General features: G+C 45.9%; 1 protein-coding gene, 1 long non-coding RNA gene and 1 pseudogene across 2 annotated transcripts in view; 2 read left to right on the forward strand and 1 right to left on the reverse strand.

The window, feature by feature from the left end:
- TXNRD3 (thioredoxin reductase 3) overlaps positions 1-10,604 on the reverse strand; it is a 61,561-nt gene extending 50,957 nt beyond the window's left edge. Inside the window, exon 1 of the mRNA NM_001122778.1 lies at positions 10,533-10,604. Coding sequence (NP_001116250.1) covers positions 10,533-10,604 — 72 coding nt within the window. The remainder of the gene's footprint in view (positions 1-10,532) is intronic.
- Positions 3,995-6,515, forward strand: LOC102151359 (annotated as a pseudogene).
- A 3,665-nt stretch (positions 10,605-14,269) lies between the features above and the next one.
- Positions 14,270-17,996, forward strand: LOC119864564. Its single transcript, XR_005374383.1, has 2 exons — positions 14,270-14,758; positions 16,768-17,996. It is a non-coding gene; the product is annotated as an uncharacterized LOC119864564 (long non-coding RNA).
- The last annotated feature ends 1,169 nt before the right edge of the window (positions 17,997-19,165 follow it).

A 19,165-nucleotide genomic window follows, 5' to 3' on the forward strand; every position in this document is an offset into this window, starting at 1 on the left:
TGTAGTTGGGAGATTTAGCAGGGATAGCTCTCATGCCCTATCATGCTCTTCAGCTGCAAACCCAACAAGGAAGAGAAGGTCCTTGCTCAGATACTACTTCACTACCCCAGCAGAAAGGAGAATGGCTTTCTCCTCCCCCAGGGAACAGCCCCGCCAAGAGACTGTCATAACACAGCCAGTGAAGAGCCATTATGCTGGGAGCTCCCAGTTTACTCCAACGGACTCTTTGTTTATAACAGCCCTCCCAACACCACCACCCACTTCCTCTATAAAACAGCATCCCTGTCTTCTGTTCAGCAGACATCCTATGGTTTTGCCTATGGTTTTATAGTAGTTTGCTTGTCCTGGATTATAATTCTCTGCTATTCCTGAATAAACTCATTTTGCTGGTGAGATAACGGGCAGTTTTATTTTTCAAGGTTGTGGGGAGAGGCATCCAAGGTTTCCAAAATGCTGGTGTTTTATTATTCTTTAAGATGTATATGCATGACATACATGTTTTCTAAAACAACGTATAGGGCAATGTAAACTTGAAAATAAGTCGGAAAAACACAGCCTATAATTTGACAAGCCTAACCAGATAAGGTCATGTTTTTGCATATTCCATGTATTGTTATTTCAACTTTCCATAATGTAGAGTTCAAAATAGTGAAAGTCCCTATCATACAGATGGGTTTATCTTCCAAAGGTTCGTTTCTAACTGGGTTACTGTTTTCACTAAGAACGAATGTGTGTGTAAAAATAACGCCGTTTTCCCGGCTAGCCCCCCAAAGTTAAGGTAGTGTGCAAGACAGCTGAAATTACCCATCACTGGTGCCATCCTCACCGTTCCTGATGTCCATTTTACAAGATGGAGAAACCAGCGCTCCCTGGGGTTCTGCAACCCGTCAAGGTCACTCAGGTGGGAAGTGGGATCTGAATCCCGTTCTCTAGTTTCCTCTCAAGTCGTGGCCTCTCCTCACACCATCCTTCTTCTTCTTCTTCTTCTTTTTTTTTTTTTTTTGGTTTTATTTATTTATTCATGAGAGACCCGCAGAGAGAGGCAGAGACACAGGCAGAGGGAGAAGCAGGGGAGCTCCCCGCGGGGAGCCCGACGGGGGACTCGATCCCGGGTCTCCAGGATCAGGCCCTGGGCCGCAGGCGGCGCTAACCCGCTGCGCCACCCGCGTGCCCCTCGCACCATCCTTCTACCGGCAAAACCTTTCTGGAAATACCTTTCATCTCTCCAAATAAACTCCTCAAGAAGCCACTGTCCGGCTAGCAGCCGGAAGGAGGACCCGGCGGTTAACGCCAAGGCCGAGGCCCCAGAACAGGTGCGCTGCGCCGAGCAGGTGGGCAGCAGCGGGGCCGCCGGGTGCCGGGTCTCCGGGTCTCCGGGTCTCCGGGTCTCCTCCGAGTCCCGGGACGCGGCCCCACCGCCGCGCGGGAGGCCTGGACCCGCCGCACTCGCGCCCCAGCGTCCAGGAGGGAGGAGCTCTCGGGCCGCGCCCGCCCGCCCCCGCCCGCCCCCGCCCGCCCCCGCCGCCTACCCGCGTGCTGTGCGGGCAGTAGCTCTTGCTGAAGATCATCACTCGGTTGCCCTCGATGAGGCCCAGGAGGCGGCGCCGCAGCGCCTCGCGAGCCGCGGAGGAGCGGCCGGCCCCGGGGGACGACAGGCGGGCCCGGCGGCCTGGCGGCGAAGACATCGGCGCGCCGCGGACGCTGCCCAGGCGGCGGTTGGGGCCCCCGCCCACCTTCACCGGCCCCGGCGACGTGTGCGCCCGCGGCGGCGGCGGCGGCGGCGGCGGCGGCTGCGCCAGGGCCTCGGTGTCGCTCCCGGCCTGGCCGGGCCAGTTCAGGGACCGAGAGGCGGGCGGCGGCGCCGGGACCGGGCCTGGAGGGCGGAGCAGCAACACCCAACAGGCCCGGTACCCACCGCCCCGCCCCCGCGACGCCCCGCCCCGCCCCCGAGGCGCCCGCCCCGCCCCGCCCCCGCGCGCCCCGCCCCCGCGCGCCCCGCCCCCGAGACACCGCCCCGCCCCCGCGCGCCCCGCCCCGCCCCGCCCCCGAGACACCGCCCCGCCCCCGCGCGCCCCGCCCCGCCCCGCCCCCGAGACACCGCCCCGCCCCCGCGCGCCCCGCCCCGCCCCCGAGGCGCCCGCCCCCGCGACCTAGGCCGCTCCGGGCCTCGGAGGGCGGAGGCTGGGGCGGTCGCTGCCCTTCGCAGGAAGGTGGGTGTGGACCTGCGTCCTTATTATCCCTTCTGTGCACACGTCCTGGGATGGAGCAGCCTCCATGAGGCGGCCTGGACTGCCCCCTGTGGAGGACTTTCCAGCCTAGTGACCTCCACCAGCGCCCGCACGACGGCAGGTGTCTTAATCTTACTTAAAGACTGAATAAATACAGGTGCCTGGGTGGCTCAGCGGTTGAGCACCTGCCTTTGTTTGGCTCAGGGCGTGATCCTGGGGTCCTAGGATGGAGTCCCACGTTGGGCTCCCCCCAGGAAGTCTGCCTCTCTCTGTGTGTCTCTCACGAATGAATAAATGAAATCTTTTATAAAAGACAATAAATAAAGCCAGCTTTAGGAAAGATGGTTATTTATTTATTTTTTACTTTAAGTTTCTTCTTTAATTCCAGTTACTCAATAGACAGTGTTCTATTAGTTTCAGGTGTATGATATAGTGGTTCAACACTTCCATTAACCACCTTGTGGAAAAAAAAACAAAAACCACCCTGTGTTCATCTATTTAGCCCATCCCCACACCTTTCCTCTGGGGGCTATCAGTGTGTTCCCTAAAGAGTCTTGTTTCTTGGCTTGTCTCTCTCTCTCTTATTTTCCTTTGTTCATTTGTTGTGTTTCCTGGATTCCACATATAAGTGAGATCATATGATATATGTCTCTCTGACTGACTTATTTCACTTAGCATTATATCCTCTGGGTCCATACATGTTGTTGCAAATAGCCAGATTTCAGATTTTTCATGGCTGAATAATATTCTATTGTGTGTATATACCACATCTTCTTTGCCCATTCATCAATCAGTGGACACGGGCTGCTTCCATAGCTATCATAAATAATGCTGCTATAAACATAGGTGTGTATATATCCATTTGAATTAGTGTTTTTGTATTCTTTGGGTAGTGTGATTGCTGGATCATAATATAGGTCTATTTTTGACTTTTTGAGGAACCTCCAAACTCTTTTCCGCAGTGGCTGCACCAGTTTGCATTTCCACCAACAGTGCACAAGGGTTGCTGTTTCTCCATATCCTCGTTAATACCTGTTGTTTCTGTGTTGTTGATTTTAGCCCTTTGGACAGGTGTGAGGTGATAGCTCATTGTGGTTTTGATTTGTGTTTCCCTCATGAAAAGTGATGATGAGCATCTTTTTTTTTTAAGATTTTATTCATTTATTCATGAGAGACACAGAGGCAGAGACACAGGCAGGAGAAGCAGGCTCCCTGTGGAGAGCCCAATGTGGGACTTGATCCCAGGACCCCAGGATCACGCCTCAACAACTGAACCACCCAGGCGTCCCGCTGAACATCTTTTCGTGTGTCTGTTGGCCAAGATGGTTATTTTTTTTTAACTTTATATTTCACAACTAAATAAAAATACCATGTTCGTATTGCAACACAGTTTTTTAAAAAGATTTTATTTATTTAGAGCACAAGCAGGGGTAGGGAGGGGCAGAGGGAGAGAATCTCGGGCAGACTCTGCACTGAGCTTGAGGCCCGATGCAGGGCTCAGTCCCACGACTCTGAGATCATGACTGAGCCAAAATCAAGAGTTGGATGCTCAACCAACTGAACCATCCAGGTGCCCCACAACACAGTTTTAAGGGAAGTTTCCTAGCTTGGTACCCCATAGTCCCTACTATGCAGAATTCTGGAGGCACCTCTGTACCAGAACAGGAATCCAGTATTTATCATTTGAGTGGGTGGAAGATCTCAGGGCTGAACTTGGTCACTGTGGCCTACAGCCCCCTGCACTGCAATGAATGAATGAAACCCCAATGAATGAATCCCAGCAGGCTTTCCTGGTCCCTGTCAGGTGTCATCGCCCAACACTGCCTTGGCTCACGGTGCTTTGGCCACACTGGCTTTCTCCCTGGGCCTCAGGTAAGTCAAATCCATTTCTGCCTTAGGGTCTTTGCATTTTCTGCCTCCTCAGCCTAGTGTGTTCTCCTCTCTCAGCCAATCTAGTTCCCTCTTGTCAACAGCCTTGGCTTAAATGGTAGCCTCATACAGAACATTTAGTGTCCATTGACAGTGAAGTAGCCTCCTGTATGCTCCATCACACTGTACATATTTCCAGTTCCTTCATTACATATTTGTTATTATTTGTGATTATATTCCATAGTTACAACCAGGAAACAGTACTCCTTTGTTGCCTGTGCCCCCTCCCCTGTCGCCACCACCAGCATGTAAGCTCCATAAGGAAAGGACCTCAGTACTCTAGCTCATGGCTCTATCCCCAGAGCCCATTGCTGCACTTTGCTTGCAGTAGGCACACATGAGTGAATGAATGAATGAATGAATGAATGAATCAAGCATGTCACAAATTGCCAGTGCATATATGACCATCATTTGTTTCCCCTCTTGTCCCCATGTGACAGACTGGGCCGCAAATACCTTTCCTTCCCTCCCTATTCATCCAGAGAGCCCTAAATCGGGGAGATGGGGCATAGACCACCCCATTCAGGGGCTGCCATGCCTCCTGCCCAGGAGCTGTGTAGCTATTTCACTCCTTTGCTCCACAAGCATCTACTGAATATTTAGGGCTCTTCTCTGTGTTAGGGAATGAGGAAGTGGATGGCAATGTCTGTCCTCAGAACATTTCAGAGAGAGGTGTTAGAAATGAGGGGCACACATGGGGAAGTCATTCTAAAGAGAGGAATATACTTTAGCTGAATCTGGTGAACTGAAGAGTAGGTTGCCCAGACAATGAGTTGGAAGAGGATCCAGACAGGGGGAGGCAGGCCAACTGACACACGGAAGCAGGCACAGCCCAGGCTTTTGGGGGAAATGCTGGAGGATCCATACGTGGGCAGAGCTAAGGTGAAAATTCATGCTGATGAAGTGAGCAGGGACCAGATGGCTAAGACCCAGTTGCCTTACTGTTCCGAGATCCGGGAAGAAAAGGAAAACAAAGAATGATTTCAGGCAGGAAACAGCTGGCTGCCCTGTCAGCCTGAGCAAAGATTAAAGTGTGGAGTATGGAAATTCATCAAGGGAAGCCTCACTACAATGGAGTGAGGAGGCCAGTAGGGGAGCTCCAGTGCCCAACCACTGGTATTCCATTGCAGACCCAACCAGGTATCATGCAAGTCCATTACTGCTTTAGCCACTACTTTAATATCCCAGCAGAAGAAAGACAGGTTTTCCTCCTGCCCTAACAGCAGCCAGACAGTGAGAAGCTGTCATAGCTCAGCCAGTGAAGAGCCATTAGCCTCACTTGTTCTAGGGACTTGCCAATGGTTTTGTCTATAGCTTGATTATCCCAAACTGTAATTCTCTGCTATTCCCAAGTAAGCCCATTTTTGCTGATAAAATAACTAGCAGTTTTATTTTTGAGGTCAACAAGAAAAAATGAGGAAGAAACAAAACACCAAGAGGGATATCTCTTTCTTCTTCCTATTTAATGTAAATTATTAGTGCCTTCTCTCTACCTCTTAATTTTGCTGTAATGTTGTCTATTTTACTTATCTTTTTCAAAGAAACTTTTAAATTGGTGAGAAACCATCGCCTGGCAGCATCTCCCAGTACCCCAGCTTGAGGGCGTTTTTGCAGGATCAGTTTATGCAGCAGCTCTTCCTGCAGAACTTTACCTTTTGATAAGTTGGTTCAGAGGGCAGCTGAAGAAAAGCATGAAGAATTCTTTATTTCAAAGAATGAGAAGTACTACTTAACGGTCACTTGGAGAAAACCCTAGAAATGATGTTGCAGATATCAGAAAGCAGTTTCCTTTAATGGAAGGAGATATCAAGTTTCCAAAATTTTTCAGAGAGGAGCAATTTTTTTCCAGTGTTTTTCGAATTAGCTTGCCAGGATTACAGCTTTGGACCCACCATGATGTAATGGATAGCTTCTTAATACAAGTGACAGGAAAAAAGCGTGTTGTACTATTCAGTCCTTGAGATGCCCAGTCTTTATATTTATCAGGTACTAAATCAGAAGTCCTGGATATAGATAACCCAAACTTAGCTAAATATCCACTGTTTTCCAAGGATAGAAGGTATGAATGTTCCCTTAAAGCTAGAGATGTATTATTCATTCCTGCTTTATGGTTCCATAACGTAATTTCTGAAGTTTGGAGTGAGAGTGAATGTCTTTTGGAAGCACCTTCCATCTGAATGCTATGATAAAACAGATACCTATGGAAACAAAGATCCTACAGCAGCATCAAGAGCTGCACAAATTTTGGACAGAGCTTTAAAAACACTGGCTGAATTACCAGAGGAATACAGGGACTTCTATGCATGGTGAATGGTCTTACACATTCAAGATAAAGCCTATAGCAAAAACTTGGAGTAAATAATGAAGTGAAGCAATGAATATAAACTTTTAAATACAATTAAGTTCAAATATTGGAAAAGTATAACATATAAATTATTTTTTAGAAGATTATTTCTTAAAATAGGAAAGAAATCTCAGACTTATGGATTAAATAAATAGGAATTTGGTATTTATGGTTTCTATTTAAAAAAAAAAAAAGAAAGTTGGGATCCCTGGGTGGCTCAGCGGTTTGGCGCCTGCCTTTGGCCTGTGGCGCGATCCTGGGGTCCCGGGATCGAGTCCTACCACAGGCTCCCGGCATGGAGCCTGCTTCTCCCTCCTCCTGTGTCTCCGCCTCTTTCTCTCTCTCTCTCTATCACAAATAAAAATAAATAAATAAATATTAAAAAAAAGAAAGTTTTAAATTTTATAAATTAAATTCACTTTTTTGTTTCTTAATTCATTAATTCCCTGCTTTTACTTCTGTTTTATAGGAGTTCATTTTTCATTTTTTCCTATTCCTTAACTTATACATTTAATTCCTTTATTTCTCCCTTATTTCTTTTTTTAATTTTAACTTTGTTAAAATAATATATGCTTTTCCCCCACAAAAAATTCAAGCAACACATAAAAGTAAAAAGAATAAAACAAAAATAAATGATAAGAATCATACCAAAGTAGAGTAAAAAAAATTATTTGTAGTGTGTCATGACCATCATTCCAGATATCTCTGTAAACACTTAAACACGTAGAAGTATATATAGAGATAATTTTTAAATGATTGTTATGCTAATTTTAAGGTAAAATGTAAACAAGAATTTTTTAAAAAGCTAAATTTTTTTTAGGAATTATTTTTTCAGATATTACCAGAATTTTTTTTTTTTTCAGAGAAGGCATTAGTTTCTCAAAGATCCCTTTAAAGAAGAATGATCATAAACATACAGGTCATTAATTTCTAACAAGTTCCTACTTTCAACTGTATGTTTTTACTGACTGGTACGAAAAATGAAGAAATGGAAGCACTTACATTCTCTGCTACCTCTCTGCCTTCTTGCCCATGAAATCTATGAATGATATTATTTTTATGTTGTTGGGCTTTATGACATTTTTATTCTATGTGGTAGCTCTACCTCTCACAACTCAATCTTTTTTATTTAAGTGGATTTGATGTTAATTATTGATCTTCTTGCCTTCTTTTCTGTATTCCTGAATTTTATTTTCTTATTTTTATTTTTATTTTTGTATTCCTGAATTTTAGAATTGTAATCACTTCTTCATTGTTGGTTTTGAATTATTCCAAGTAATTCTTTTTTTCCAAAAAAAGGATCGTGGTTGCTGTCTGTCCTGAGTGTTTACATGCTAGAGAATGTCTGCCTGTTACCTACATCCATGAACAATTCAGCTAGCTCTAAAAGTCTTGAGCTTTCCTCCCCCCTAAACTTTGTAGATTTTTGCTATCTTCAGGAATGAAATATGGTTGCAGAAAATTCTGAGAACAGCGGTTTCCTCCTTGTATAATGTATTGGTTCTTATTTCTTCAGAACAAACAACCCCCAAAACTGAGCAAATGAAAGCAACATATACTTATTACCTCACAGTTTCTGTGGGTCAGAAATCTGGGAACCAATCAGCTGGATGATTCTGGGTCAGGGTGTCTGTGAAGTTGCAATCCATCTATTGGCTGCAGCTGAAGAATCTGCTTATTCACTCATGCGGTTGTTGTCAAGATTCATTTCCTCACCGCAAGGGCCTCTCTAGAGGTTTCTTGAATGTCTAATGGGAGGTGACTTCCTTAGAATGAGTAATTTAAAGACAAAGAAAAAGGGTACACATGCACCCAAGCTTGAAGCCACATCTTTTTATAACCTAACCTCAGAAGTGACATTCCATCATGGCTGCCATATTCTATTTTCTAGAAAGGAGTCGCTAAATCCAGCCCATGCTCATGGGAAGGGAATTTAGCACCATCTCTTTAAGAGAACTATATCGGTGAATTTGTGTGCATGTCTTGAAGACTACTAGTTTTTTTCTGTACAGAAACTTATCTTAAAAAGGGGGAGGGGGAAACACCTGGGTGACTTGGCGGTTGAGAGTCTACCTTCAGCTCAGGTCGAAATCCTGGAGTGTCGGGATCAAGTCCCACATCGGTCTCCCACAGGGAGCCTACTTCTCCCTCTGCCTGTGTCTCTGCCTCCCTCTCTATGTCTATCATGAAGAAATAAATAAAATCTTAAAAAAAAAAAGAAGAAGAAGAAGAAAAGGAAATATTATCCAGCTATGTCTTGCTGTGTTCTTTTGAGCTGCAAATCTGGGTATTTTCTTTTATTACATCTTTAGATATCGTTTCCATTTTATTCATTGACTTTCTTTTTTTTTGTTTTGTTTTTTTTTTTTTTTTTTGACTTTCTTTATTCAGAGAATTATGTTTGGTTTCCTTTGCTTTCACATTTATCTCTATAATTATTGTTATAACTTTATTGTTTTTCATTAATTTCTATTAGTTTGTGTTTCTTGTAGCTTATTTACCATTTACCAAACTGTTTTCAGTCATGTTTATTCTGTATGTGTTACTTTTTTTTTAAAGACTTTATTCATTCATGAGAGACACACAGAGAGAGGCAGAGACACAAGCAGAGGGAGAAGCAGGCTCCATGCAGGGAGCCCGACACGGGACTTGATCCCAGGACCCTGGGATCACGACCTGAGCCAAAGGCAGACACTCAACTGCTGAGCCCCTCAGGGGTCCCCCGTATGTGTTATTTTATAAACAACTATGTGTATATAGAATATATCTTCTGCTTTTAATGTGTTTTTTGTGCTCTATGTTACCTTCATTTTTATTTTTAATTTATTTTCTGGGCCCTGCCAGCTTTCTTTTAATAATCTTATCACCTTCTTTGGGCTTATTATCTCTTCTTTGAAATTTTGTGCCTTTTTCTTGAGCTTTCTTTCCTTGTCTTTTAAAAAAATCATGTTTTCTCTGACTACTTTGAAATCATGGACGACTCATGTGAATTCTGTCCTGTTGCATGATTCATCTGTGATGTGCGCTTTTCATCTACGATTTGCTCCCATGCTTTTTTCCTCATCTCTTTTTGGTAGCATTTATGCATTGATGGTGCCTCGGTGGTTGTCAAGGGTTCAGAGTGGTGATCAAATTAACAAGTCACAACCAGTGTTAGTCTAATACTGTGTTTAGAGAGCTTTACAGTTGGACTCAGAACATGTTATGCAACATGCACCACCTCTGCATTTTATTGGGGATCCCAACAGCTACCCAGGTACACAGCTTATGCCCCCTTACTGTGCAGGACATGTACAGCTGCTGCTGCGGGTGAGAGACCAAATGCACACAGGCAACATTGCACGAAAGCTGCCACCTTGATTTCTCACCATTTTTAAAGATGTTATTCCAGCCCTGTAAGTGCAAGGCCTGGTGCTAACTTGCAGCTCTCCCAGGCCAGGTGTGGACCCATAGATCATGGGGAAACAACAAAGAAAACAGACATACATTGGACACTTCATATTTATCTTACTTCTATAATTCCCAAGGAGACAGTACTGAGAGAGGAGAGGCCTGAGATCCTTTTCCCAGGTAGGCCAAGGGCAATCCAAGTCCAATGTTATCCATTTACTCAGAGGACCTTGCAGGTGCCTTTCTAAGTATTACTTCTCTTTCTATAGAATTGTTTTTCTGCTGAAAAATACTCTCCATAGGAAGAAGCCGGGAAAGGGCTGCTCACAGCTCCAATTTGGGTTTATTGTCCTCAATACCATCCCCAACAATTTGTGCCACATCTGTTATCTCCTTGGCCCCAATGATGCATCTAACCTTTGTTTCCAAAATTCAAGGGCTTCACAGCCAGGCCTCCATAATAGGAGCCTTTGTGTGTGTGCCATGCCCAGTTACCTTTGCTGCTTCTCCCACCCTCAGCCCCTGGTGATCTCTTTGGCCAGGAGCTGGGCCCTTAAGGGCAAGTGTAATTCATTTCTTTTCCTGCTCCCTCACTTCCCCAGTACTGCTTGTTTTACTCTGTATCCTGCTAACGCCCTTACATCTAGTTGATCCATCAAGGCTTCATTGGATGGAGCTTTCAGAGCCATGGCACTGTTTTCAGGGAAATTCATGCTTTAGTTAAGCTCTAAAAAAATAACGTGGCTTTGGATCCCAGTTCCCATACCTACTAGTCAGTTGGCTGAGGCACCACTCATAGGAGATTAATAACAGCTCTAACCTTAAAGTGTTGCTGCAGATTTTAAACAAGCCAGTACATGTAAAGTGTTTAGAATAGCATGTGGCATAGGGCAAGCACTCGGTAGGTATGTGATTAAAATTTCATCACTGAGGGATGCCTGGGTGCCTCATTGGTTGAGCATCTGCCTTTGGCTCAGGCCATGATCCTGGGGTCCTGGGATCGAGTCCTGCATCAGGCTCCTGCAGGGAGCCTGCTTCTCCCTCTGCCTGTGTCTCTGCCTCTCTCTGTGTCTCTCATGAATAACTAAATAAAATCTAAAAAAAAAAAAAAGAAATTCATCACTGATTCCTCCCAACAGCCCTCTAAAGGAGACATTATTGACTCCATCTCACAGATGAGAAAACCAAGGGTGCAGAAGAAAACAATGTTCCCAAAGCCACAGATGTAAGGGGAAGAACTGAGACTTTCATTCTTGTCATTTACCTCTGTAGCACTATGTCCAGAATTAACATCGAATTTTGTTTTGTTCTTCTGGTGAATTTTTCAGGGAGAGTAGAGAGTAAAACTGCCCCTCCTTCATCTCTAGCAGCAGTTCCTTTTTCTTCTCTTGCAACTGATGAATATAGTTTAAAACTATGAATTTTCCTCTATGTGCTGCCTTGGCAACATTCCATAGGTTTCACTCTGCTCATTCTCACTGTAATTTGTTTCTGAGTGATTTGTAACTTTTGTTTTAATTTTCTCTTTCATGCATTTTTCAGGAGGCATGTTTTAACATTTCCAAATGGATATGTGTCACTATTAAACCTGCCCTTTGTAACAAATTTCCAGTTTTATTATATTATGGTCCAAAAATATGGCTTCTCTGATTTCTACTTTTTCGTAATTTGTTAAGATTCTCTTCATAGTTAGACAGCAATGTTTGCCAAAGCTCCTTGACTATTTGAAAAGAATGGGCATTTTCAGGATGTTGTAGACAAAATAGGAGCTTGTGATTGTGTAATTCACATCATAGCATCTTTACTTATTTCTTGATTTTTTACTATGTCAAATTATAAGAGAAGTATATTAAAAATTTTCAATATAGGGACACCTGGGTGGCTCAGTGGTTGAGCGTCTGCCTTTGGCTCAAGGCATGATCCTGGAGTCCCGGGATTGAGTCCCGCATCGGGGTCCCTGCATGGAGCCTGCTTCTCCCTCTGCCTGTGTCTCTGCCTCTCTCTCTCTATATATATATATATATATATCTCATGAATAAATAAATAAAATCTTTTTTAAAAATCTGCAATATAATGATGAATTTGTCAATTATTCAATCCATTTGCTTATATAAATAAGCTTTGGACATGTGGTTGGCTCCTAAGCACTTGTCCCATCTCTTCTATATGCTGTCATTTCCAAGTGTTTGGGATATAATTGCTACTATACCACATATGGGCCATGATGGTTTTGGATAACTGAGGGATACCTTCCCCCTTGCTCTAGTTTGTTTCAGAATTTCATACCTAAGCCAAGTCAAAGCCAACCACTCTCTGCCATGCTCCTAGCTGTATAGACTGGTTCAGGCATGGTCAAATGACCTCAGTTGGCGCATGAAGAGTGTAGCCCAGGATTGTGTGTGTGTGTGTGTGTGTGTGTGTGTAGTTGAAGGTAGACATACCCTTCAGACTAGATGCTAATGAGCTCAGAGACCCAAGAGAGGAAGAAGCATGCAAGGCCTTCTGAGACCTAGGCTCAGAACCAAAACATTTTGTCCTCTGCCACATTCTGTTGATCAAAGGGTCAGCTCATATTCAAGGGGCAGGAAATACATTGGTTGTCCTGATGGGAGTCGCTGCACAGACACATCATTGAGGGCACAGGGCCGGTGGGCGGGGTGGGGTAGGTGGTAAATGGAGGGGCGGAAAGGGCTGTCTTTGTAACCAATCTATCACGGGGAAAGAAAATCAGTTTTGAAAAGATAACAAAAATGTACCTCTTTTTCTATGTGGGATCTCTTTTCTTTTCTACCGTGTCCTGGCCATGAATGGACCATTGCCCAGATCAGAATTCTAGGTGTTCTGTGTAGTTGAGACAGTGCTGTTTATTTCCCTAGAGCCCATATATAGAAAAGCTCTTGGACAGATCCAGAGTGGCTCCCCTGAGCTGAACCACACCACCAGAGTAGAATTCAATTCATCACCCGAGCAAAGGGTTGAAAGGGGAGACTCGCCCTCCGCCTCAACGCATGGAGGCAGCAGAGGGCCAGACTGAGGCTCTCAAGGGAAGAAAGAGCTTGCCGCCCTTGTCCCCCCTACCCTCCTGGATGGAGCTGATCTTTCCAGGAGACAGCCATGGAGGTTCTGAGGGTAATGGAAGTGTCTGCTCAGGCGGAAACTTAAAATTATGCAGCTGCTCCCCTGTCTATGAATAGAGCCCTTAAGTCACCTGGGAACAGATTTGCCTTATTATCTTTTGAGTTTCCCTAAGTTAAATAAATGTAAGGCAAGTCGGCACTGCTCTTCTTCTTCTTCTTCTTCTTCTCCTTCTCCTTCTCCTTCTCCTTCTCCTTCTCCTTCTTCTCCTTCTTCTTCTTTCTTCTTCTTCTTCTTCTTCTTCTTCTTCTTCTTCTTCTTCTTCTTCTTCTTCTTCTTCTTCTTCTTCTTCTTCTTCTTCTTCTTCTTCTTCTTCTTCTTCTTCTTCTTCTTCTTCTTCTTCTTCTTCTTCTTCTTCTTCTTCTTCTTCTTCCTCCTCTTCGGAAAAATATATAGATGGGCCCTCGCTTTCTTTGGCTTGTAAATGCCTAACGCTCCAAAGAGTCCTGAATATACAGAACTATGGAAGAGATGGTGAGTGACATATTTGTGCAAGAGCCATCAGCCTGTTGGGAAAAGGTGTTTGGAATTCAGAGCTGCTCTTTTATTGGAAACAGCCGCTCTCACAGAGGCCCGCGTGCCCTCCCTGGATCCCTCTGGTCTCCCCACCACCAGGGAAAGGGCATCAATGGCCACAAAGGGTAACTGTCTAGGAGAGAAGGGCAGAGTCTGGCGGGTGGGGCTGTCCCCACCGTGCCAACCTCAGACTCCTGCGAGGCTGGGGGCCCCTCCTGCCAGTCCGCATTCAAAGAGCTGTCGACCTAGAGCCAAGGTGGGAAACGCCAGCCCTGCACGGCCCTTGGGATGTACTGGACAATTCGAGCAGGAAGGTTTGCAGTCTGCGATGCAGAACCTTTGTCAGCTGGAGCAAGCGGGACGGCAGCAGCAAGCGCCGTGCTAGCCTCCCTGTCGCGCGGCTGCTGCGGTTGTGTTCCGCTCCGGGCCTCGGTGCCCGCCGCCTCGGAGGCCTGCAGTCCGCCTCGGGCTCCGCAGCCCCGGGACGCCTGGAGCAAAGGGGCGGGGTTAGCCCTCCGCCGCAAGCCCCCGGTCGTCTCTCTGGCTGCGTAGGGCTGGACCCAGGCCTACGATCGTAGCGGACTCTCAGGCGAACTCAGCGCCCTGACGTCCGCTCGGGCCGGGACTGCGCTGCTCGGGGCTGGTCCCCGCCGCCCTGCGGCCGCCCCCTGCGGCAGGTCCCCGCGCGCACCGCCCAGGCCGGCCGCCAGGTGGCAGCGGGCCTCCCGGGAAGCGAGCGGCCCCGGCCGGTTCCCCGCCGGCTGCTGGGCGCAGGTGCATCCCCCGCGGCCGGCCCCAAGCACCTGCGCGCGGAGAGCGGGCCCGGTCCGGACAGCGTCCCCCGTCCTGACCACACGATTCCGCCCCTCAGGTCAACTCGGGGGTCCTGACGGGTCCGCTGAGCGGAAGGGATAGGAGCGTGCAGTGCGACCTGCAGAGGCTGCGGCACAGATGCCTGGTGCAGTCCCGCTGATTGAAAGAGGAGATACACACTGTCCTCTTCAGGAGCGGGAACCCCCGTTCTGGGGACCGGTCGGGAAGAAGATGGCTGAGGGCGGGAGTGGGGAGCCCAGTGCGCGGGCTGCTCTGCAACGTGTCGGCTCCGGGAAACCCCACAACGGCCCTCTGGTTCCGCAAGCTGCTTTGATCATTCCCATTTTACAGGCAAGGAAACTGAGGCCGAGAGAAGTTGTGACTCGCTGGAGCCCATTTCTGAGTAAGTGGCCGCGATGCAGAATGGAGGTAGGGAGAGTGGCGTGGAGGAGGGGAGAGACGCCGGAGAGAGATGGGTAAGCGAGCGAGCGAGGCGCCGGGGTGCCTGCTGGGGACGGCATGGGACAAGCCACCAGCACCGGTGGACCCCCTCCCCGAGGGCTGGGCCGCGAAGCATGGCGCCCTCTGGGAGCCAGGCCCGGGGCTCAGGGCCCTTCTTCTCCTTTGCCGCAGCTCAGGCCACACGCCCCTACTAGCCACGGTCTCAGAGCCCTTGCACTCACCGTCGTTTGCAATGCTCTCTTTGTGTGAGTTTCTGATGAATGCCTGGCGCCCTCTGCCACCAAGACTGGAAGCTCCGCGAGGATGGGGAGCTGCTGTGTTTTCACCATTGTGTCATCAGCGCTGAGAGCATGCTCTGCATGGCTTGACTCTCATGAGTAGTAGGAATGAGGTGAAACACAGCAAGAAGTTCAACGCTGGGTAGCTGTGGGGTGGGGGGCTTTGGGGTGTTGGTTGCACAGAATCATCTCTTTTGTCTCAGCCCCTCCTTCTCTTTCAAGGCCCGACTCTTACAGTATTAGGTATATGTCCTTTCAATACATAGAAACTGAAGAGATGCTCATTGCTTGTAGAAAGTGAAAAGAGTGAAAGAGGCTGACGATATGTTTGAGGCCACATCCTTTCTACTGTTGCCTTGGCTGCTTCCCAGCTGTGAAATATCTAAGTGTAGCCACGCCATTTCACTGGAATAGCTGTCTCGGGGACGTGACCAGGAGGTGATTGAGCAGGCTGTGTCCCCTGGGAGAGGGGGCTACAGGGGAATCACTCACTGCTCCATCTCTGAGCCTCAGCTCTTTCCCTCCTTCTTCCAGGAGTTACATAATGACCTCATAAAACTGGAGCCAGCACTCTCCAATTTGACTCCTATTCACTTGCAGGAATCTTTTATTTCACCTACAAGAATCTTTTATTCCTCAACTGTAAAGGTGTCTGCTGGTTTAAAGATGCAGAGTAATAGTTATTGAAGATGTGACTGGTTTCTACAAGTTCCACTATCTAATTTGGGAGACCAGTAACTGATGATTACTAGAATCCTGGTGGTTTTATTTCCCTGTTTATTTATCTTGCAGTATTATTTGTGCTTCTTGTCCTCAAACTGTCATGTGTGAGAATTTTCCAAGAGGAGGTCTGAGTGTGCTCCTCCCTGCCTTTGCCTTTCTTCCTTTTTTAATGGCTATAAGGATTAGTGTCTAAATAAAATCAACCAACAGGAATACGTACATTCTACTGCTTTATGAATCTGACAGGTGATAGTAATGGGTGGCAAACCCATAGAATAGAAAACCTATAAAACAGGTCTCCAAGCACCTCTCTTTTGTCAAGTTGTGATGAAAGATATCTATAGACTCAGGGAAAAAAACTCAACCAGCCAGGGAGTGTGGGTGCATTTCTTAGGTCTGGCAGAGAAGATGTTTATAACACACACGAGACTGAAATTCTAAGTTGCAAAAATATCAAAGCTGGGCTTGGAGGAAGATCTTGACTTTTCTCCATTTACAAAGTGTGTGAATTTGGGATTATCCTGTATTTATTCCAGTCACTGGGAAACAAAAGACATAAAGCCTGGTTCTTAGGAAAAGCAGAAAGAGGAAGACTCGGGAGTCTAATGAATGTGATTCTAGGATTTGTCCTGCAGGAGTGGAGCTAGAGCTAGAAGTTTTCATCCACCTCATCTCTGGGCCAGCACAACCCAGCCACACTTAGTCCCCCAGTGGCCCAGCAAGGACAGCCATGAACACTCAATACCATCCATAGGAACACCTGGGGCAGACTTCCTTACCTGCCTCCCACACTTATCTGTGTCAAAGCTGATTCTTTACCTAGGCTTGGCTTTCCTTTTCAGACACTTTCTGCATATTGGAACAGTCAACTGATATTATTTTCTTGGCTCAATCCTTTGTACTTTGGAGGAATTTTCACACTTTCTGGCTTTCTCCTTTCTCTCCCCAGGGAGAACAAGTCAACCTAGCTTTGACTCCCAAGGACCCATCAACTAATTCCCTATTGGAGCCCCCTCAACCAACCTGTTAAAAAAAAGTCAATGAATTACCCTTTTAAAGCAGTGAGAAGGGGTGCCTGGGGAGCAGAAGAGAAAGGCTGGTGGAAGAGAAGAGGTACGTAGGACTTGAAGGCTGCCCCTATTCTTCCCAGACACAGCTAAAGTGAACACCTCTGGTCGATCTCCATTTTAGCACCAGCGCTGCTAACTGCTTGGATCTGATTGCAAATTTGTGAGATGATTTGAGAATTTGAACATGAGTTATGAGAAAGTCTTTTCACCATGTCCTCTAAATAATAACACTATGAAAGAGAGTTACCAAATAGAATCAATGAAAAATATATCTGAGGAATCAGATTGAATAGAGAAAGCAGGACAGGAAATTTGAATAAGTATAGGTAATGACTCCAGAGAAATTTTACAAAGATATTGCCTTTGTAAAAAAAAATATAAATGTTATTGATAAATTAGAAAAAAACAAAGCTCATAGGTGGATGGAAAATGGAATGAATACAGTTGAAGGTCAAATCAGTAATGCAGAAAAACCTACCTGAGGAATTATCCCAGAACATGTAATAAGAATACAAAGTAATAACATGGAACAAAAGTTAAAGGACATAGAAGATAAATGGAAAAAGTGCAAAAACCATTATAGAGGAACTCTAGAGAGTAGAGAGAATGGAAGGAAGGAAATTTTCTATGAAATAGTAGAAGTGCTCTCCAAACTGAAGAAATAATGATGCTGAGATTGACAGAGACTTTCAAAAGATCAACACGGTAATAGAGCAATATCTTCAAAGTCCTCAATTGAAATTGCCTGGAACTTACCACTGTATACCAAGCTTAGCTATTATAAATCTATCTTTCGTTGAGGACAAAATGAAGACATTTTCAGACATGCAAGAAGTCAAACATTTAAGATCCACAGATACTCTCTAAAAGAACCCGAAATACTGAAAAATGAATTCTAGCCAGAAGCAAAATGAAGACATGCAAAAGGAGTGGAATACAATAAACATTGCATCAAATAAATGATCAAATAAAACAGTAAATGCTGCTTTTGAAGAGTAAGTATTGGTTGTTTAAAGTGGGAAATTTTAAATAACAATGCAGGTGCACCACTTGGAAAACTGACACTATCCTCAAATACTAAATATATGCATAGGTTATGATCCAGCAATTCTTTTCGTGGGCATGTATGTTTCCTGTGAAAATTATTGAAATGGAACCTGTTTTTTTTTTTAAAAACTTTATTTATTTATTCATGAGAGACACAGGCAGAGGGAGAAGCAGGCTCCTTGCAGGGAGCCAGACATGGAACTCAGTCCTGGGTCTCCAGGATCATGCCCTGGGCTGAAGAAGGCGCTAAACTGCTGAGCCACCCAGGCTGCCCCAGAACCTGGTTTAAAATGGAGCAGGACACCAGCAGATGGAGCTCTCACCTCCTACAGCTTCCTGTTGATTGCAGACCCACCCAATCTTGGGGATCTTGCCAGGCTATACTTCTTGTTATACCTTTACTATCCTAGGGGATCCCTGGGTGGCGCAGCGGTTTGGCGCCTGCCTTTGGCCCAGGGCGCGATCCTGGAGACCAGGGATCGAGTCCCACCTCGGGCTCCCGGTGCATGGAGCCTGCTTCTCCCTCTGCCTGTGTCTCTGCCTCTCTCTCTCACTGTGTGCCTATCATAAATAAATAAATTAAAAAAATTAAAAAAAAATAAAATAAAAATTCCTTTACTATCCTAGTGGGGGGATGGAAGAAGGGTTTTCCCCCTCACTCAGCAACAGCCCAGCCAACGAGAGACAGTCACAACTCAGACAATGAAAAGCCACTACCTTGAACTCCCAGCTTTACTCCAACGGACTTTTTGTTTATGGCAGACCCTGCCAACTCTACCCTTTTCTCTGTAAAGTCTTCCTCTCCTTTGTTTTTTGGACCTCTGTAGCTTGCTCAGATTGGAATGCTCTGCTTTTCCCCGAATAAGCCCATTTTTGCTGGTAAAATAGCAGCCGGTCTTATTTTTAAGGTTAACAATACATAAGGAATGCATAGATCTCTGTACCAAAAAGATAAGTGCCAAGATGCTCATAGCAACATTATCTGCAACACCCACAAACTGGGACAGATGAATGTTCATCAGCAGTAGAACAGATAACTTATGATATAGTCATAGAAACCACCACTGCTCTATGCTTCCGTGGAGTCAAAAAGGCGTAATGATGGGCTAAAGGAGTTAGACACAGAGGAATAGATGCTGCGATGTTACATAACAAGTTGAGGAACAGAGCACATCGGCTTACAGTGATAGGCTTACCTGTGGCTGGGGGAAGGAATGGGAGAACACAAAG

Source organism: Canis lupus, chromosome 20, assembly GCF_011100685.1.
Source record: "Canis lupus familiaris isolate Mischka breed German Shepherd chromosome 20, alternate assembly UU_Cfam_GSD_1.0, whole genome shotgun sequence".
In the NCBI taxonomy this organism is placed as follows: Eukaryota; Metazoa; Chordata; class Mammalia; order Carnivora; family Canidae; genus Canis; species Canis lupus.